The 4,987-nt window shown below is 47.8% G+C and overlaps 1 protein-coding gene across 1 annotated transcript; it reads right to left on the bottom strand.

The window, feature by feature from the left end:
* Positions 1-210: 210 nt before the first annotated feature.
* Positions 211-4,484, bottom strand: LOC133266449 (lymphocyte antigen 6E-like). The gene is made up of 3 exons (XM_061447596.1): positions 4,011-4,484; positions 1,701-1,820; positions 211-822 (listed from the first exon to the last, which is right to left on the bottom strand). The coding sequence occupies exons 1-3, from the start codon at positions 4,060-4,062 to the stop codon at positions 665-667; spliced, it is 330 nt and encodes a 109-aa protein (XP_061303580.1). The 5' UTR covers positions 4,063-4,484; the 3' UTR covers positions 211-664.
* Between the last annotated feature and the right edge of the window lie 503 nt (positions 4,485-4,987).

The following is a 4,987-nucleotide window of genomic DNA, read 5'->3' as shown; positions in this document are numbered from 1 at the left end:
AGGGATGGAGGGGGTAAGGGGTGCAAGGGAAGAGATTTGTGGTTAGCACCCATTATAGGTGAGATATATAGACAGATATAGATACAGATATAGATGATATAGATATAAATGAGATGTAGATGTAGATGTAGATACAGATATAGATAGATAGATGATATAGATATAGATACAGAGATCTAGATATGTAAAAGCTCAAGTTTCTATATACAGGACAGCCTTTTCCCCTTCCCCAGCAGCAACCCTGTGAGTTTGCAGTTTCCCTTCTGAGCTGGTGCAGCAGGGTTGTTATTTTTGCCCACCTCTCTGTGTGACTCCCAAATGCACCCAAGATAAGGAAGATTGCAGGAGAAACCCCTACAGGGATCTGCAGGACAAGCAGAAGCAGAATCTCTCTCCCCCAGCCTGCAGGACATAGCATGATCACTTCTCCATCAAGCTGCCAGGGCGACAGAGCTCAAGCATGAGAAGCAAGTGAGAAGCTACAGGTTGGGAAGCAGCACAGGGAAGACGTGGTGACCATAATACTTTATCTATTCTGCAGTGTGTTTGATGTCCATACCCTCCTGGGGGGATCTGACCATGCTCTTCAAGCCTTCAGGAGCCACTTCGTTCCACCATCACTGAGCAGGTGAAGAAGGACACCCGCATGGGACACCAAACCACCTCAGTCCTTAGCTAGCCTGGGTCCTGGGCACGCACTCAGGTTGCACAAGAAGGACTGGCAGCAATAGGAGGTGTAGGTAGCCAGGCCCAGCTGGAAGTTGTGGCGTGGGCAGGTCTCGGAGCACTTCTTGGTGATCCTCTTCCATAGGGACAAAAAGCCTTGTCCAAAGAAAGGAGAGAGCAGTCTTAGCAACGAGAGTTTGTTGAGTGCTCCTCAATCTTGTACAAGAGGGAGATGGGGAGATGAGTCCCACTGTCCTCCCACAGCCCCAAGGACCAGCATGGCCAGTGAGACCCACCCCAATCCCACTGCAGCCCAGTAATTGCTGGTGCCCAGCTACACAAGGCATAGAATCATAGAATGGTTTGGGTTGGAAAGGACCTTATGATCATCCAGTTCCAACCCCCTGCCATGGGCAGGGACACCTTCTACTAGATCAGGTTACTCCAAGCCCTGGCCTTGAACACTGCCAGGGATGGGACATTCACCACTAAATATCCCTGCTCCGTTCAGTATCTCTGTTGGGCATCTTTCACCTCACAGCATGGACCCTCATGTCAAGGCTTTTTTAGTGTTATGATGGTACCCATGAGACAATGTCCATGCCTGGACTGAAAGCACATCTCAAGGCCCCTCTGCTTGAAGGAACTAATTTAATTCCCCTTTACATCTCTCTAGATAGATCTTCTTATCCTGGCTCCCTGCTTCTTTTCATCTCCTTGTCTAATCAAGATTCAAATTCATTCATTCTTCCTCTGGAGGATCCTCTCTTAGCCCTTCCTCTTCTCTCAATGTCCTCTGCCTTTCCATGCCATCATGAAATCAAAGCTAAAGAGAAGCTGTGATTGGGAGAAGGACTTCAAACAGTCCAAACTTCATCACTGTAAGCCTGGGCTAGCAAACGTTCCACCTCCTGCATGTGCTTCCCCATGACTCCTCACCCCATCCATCAACAAAAGGCAATCATCACAAACCCAGTCAACGCCCCACATCCCATTCCTGAGACCCCATCAGAGGATACATGCCCAGCACATACCAACTCCTACAGAGGCAACATTGGTCACACAGTACTCATCCTTGTCTGAGCACTTATTGGCCTTCAGACAGCTCCAGTTGCTTTGCTCCCACTCGCAGGTGTAGCAATACAGGCCAGTTGCTGCAGGAGGAGACACAAGGTACGAAAGATGGAGACAAAATGCAACCAGTCCCGGCAGCAAAAATTGCCTCCTTCTTTCTGTCAACTCTCAAATGCATGAGGTGCAGGTTTGCTGAAGGTGATGGGACTGCAAGAGCCCAGACCAAACCCACTCCCTCATCCACACACTTGAATTTTACACCCAACACATGCATTCAAGCACACATATCTGTGCAGACAGGCATTGATGATGCAAGTCTGTCCTTCCTGGCCTGCACTCAATAGCACAATCATGTAGAGAGCTTACCAACACAATCATAGAATCATAGAATCATGGAATGGTTCGGGTTGGAAAGGACCTTAAGATCATCCAGTTCCAACCCCCTGCCATGGGCAGGGACACCTCACACTAGACCATGGCACCCAAGGCTCTGTCCAACCTGGCCTTGAACACTGCCAGGGATGGAGCATTCACAACCTCCCTGAGCAGCCCATTCCAGTGCCTCACCACCCTCAGAGTAAAGAATTTCTTCCTTATCTCCAACCTAAACTTCCCCTGTTTCACTTTGAACCCATCACCCCTTGTCCTATCGCTACAGTCCCTGATGAAGAGTCCCTCTCCAGCATCCTTACAGCCCCCTTCAGACACTGGAAGCTGCTCTGAGGTCTCCACGCAGCTTCTCTTCTCCAGGCTGCACAGCCCCAATGTTCTCAGCCTGGCTCCATACAGGAGGTGCTCCAGCCCCTGAGCATCCTCATGGCCTCCTCTGGACATGTTCCAACAGCTCCACGTCCTTCTGATGTTGAGGACACCAGAACTGCACACAGTGCTGCAAGTGGGGTCTCACCAGAGCAGAGGGGCAGGATCACTTCCTCCAACACAATGGGCCAAGGGCACCTGGTTTGTTGTGATGCAGGAAGTGGGGAAGAGCAGGGTCTTTTGTAGGAGTCTATAAAGATGTCACGAGGGTAGATGTCCCCTTTCTAGCTGTTAGAGACTATTAGACTACTGCCTACTTGAGAAGTAAGAATTGGCAGTTGAATAGGGTTAATTGGGACCTCTACAGCCTAAGGAAGTCAGTCTCCCATGCCCACATCTTTGAGGGGGACTCCAATGCCCTCAAACATATATTCAGTACCTGGGTTAAAAGACCACAAAGGTGAGGAGAAGGGCTTTTAGGGTGTGAATTCAGCCCTAAGACACAAGGAGTCTAACCCTTCATTTCTACTGCTAGGTTACCTAATGCAAATTAGGGCAATCCTCATTTTGGCACTGAAGACAACCCCTCTGTCCCCTGGGTCTTGTTAACACTTGGGAATTGCTACTCTGGTAAGTGAGCCAAGCCAAAGAGCAGCAAGGTTTTCTTAGGCCACAATGAGGCAGAAATGACTATTCCAAGAATTCATTTTCCTGCACCAGACAATGTGGCAGATCTCTAAGTGCTGGCAAACCCTGTTTCTCTTTCCAAAATGAGGATAACATTCAGTTATGAACTGCCTTTCCTACAGAGACTACAAGAACATACATTTAGAAGGCTCTGATTTCATTTGCATTCTCTCTGTGAAATAAAAGACATAATCTATAATGCAAATAAGACGCAAATATACATCTTCACCCAATCTCCCATCATAAGGCTGCTTAACCCACTCAGTCCACAACCCAAATTATCCCAAATTCTCCAACTTTGACCCAAAATCTCTGAAATCAGGAAGTCGGGACTTTGAGTTGGGCAGAAATCAGGGATGATCAGTAGTGAGCTGTGCAAAGGGCAGATGCTATAGGTCTGGCCCTGTCCTATGGCTGCTGCTAGAAATGGACTGTGGTAGGAAGCAGATGCATAGAGTTGCTGATGCCTTGTGCTTTCATGGGCTGAAGCACTTCTGCATCAAGATTTAGAAACAGCCACAGTCTTGCATCACCTCAACAGACAAAAGCACTGGGAAGCAACTTCCTCCTTTTTGATTCCTTGTTTTCACAAAACCCAGTAATACATGTGTCCATAGGGAAATTTCCCTGCATAAAATAAACCTTTTACACATCCAGGCTGAGAACACAGATTAGAAACCCCAAAATGGAGCACCGTGTCCTTCATCTGCACCATTGCAAGAGCTAAGACGCCCTCTCCCATGCTTCATTCCGTGTCTACAAAGCCTCCCTGACTCTAAAACACACAATTATTCTTTATCTAATAGCAAACCATGATACCTCACCTTGACCTGCACATAGGATCAAAGCCAGCACAGCAAGGAGAGAGGCCTTCATCTTCTCTGAGTAGTGTCCAGAGCTCGGGAAAAGCACCCTCACCTGAGGACAGGATATTTATCTTCCCTGCCTTTGGATGGAGTGATGATGAAGACAATGATTTGGAAACAGTGGGCAGGGATCCCGCATTATTGAGAGGCGAGGAATGCACGCGGGTTGTTTTCTCACCATGGTATTGCCTTCAGGCTGCTCTGATGGGTCCAAAGAGGAGTGAAAGCACTAAAGCGATTCATTCCATTTATTGCTTTTAATACTTTAATTTACCTATGGTCAGGCTAGCAGTGCTCCTGATGTCTGAGTGGGGTTTTTGTACTGTTCAGCTCCAATCTGATCATCGCATCTGTGGCCAGGTAGTTCAGTGAAGGCAGCTATGCAAAGCAAAATGGTACCGAGTAAATGAATGGCTTCATCTATGTGGATTACTGCCAGGGTTAGACCTGGAGAAGTCCCAGTATCTACAGTCAGGTTAGATCTCGTTGTATATTCGTGGCTGGCAAGATAAACAGGAAATGCCTTAGAAATTCCTGATAGCCTATAAAAGCTGCTGGTTACCTACAAAGTCCTAAATGCTCCCTGTCCTGGTTTTCAGAGGTGCTGCTGCATGAGGGCAATGGCTTTAGTGTTCAAATGCAGAGGCTGGGACACTGGAGGTTGGTTTCTAGCTATGCAACAGCTTTTCTTTGCTCTATCTGAGGAAAGGATAGAAATGACTTTCTGCACGGAGCATCTGATTCCAAGTCCAATCAGATATAATGTTCTAAGCCTGTGTGATTTCTCTGCATGCTTATAGTTTAGGTGGAGCTGGAGCTGGCAATTTCAGCCCTTCTGGGGCCCCCGTTTAAGTGCCTGTCCTGCTTCTGCTTCCAAGGAAAGAGCTAGGAGGAGGTTTGGTGCTGGATATCAGCAGACATCTCCATGACTCACC

This window comes from Pezoporus flaviventris, unplaced genomic scaffold, assembly GCF_033815535.1.
Source record: "Pezoporus flaviventris isolate CSIRO_AGI_PZ_B2104156 unplaced genomic scaffold, CSIRO_AGI_Pfla_v1 ptg000007l, whole genome shotgun sequence".
NCBI classification, from domain to species: domain Eukaryota; kingdom Metazoa; phylum Chordata; class Aves; order Psittaciformes; family Psittacidae; genus Pezoporus; species Pezoporus flaviventris.
The sequence above is the reverse complement of the archived record's forward strand: the minus strand, read 5'-3'. Positions and strand labels throughout refer to the sequence as shown.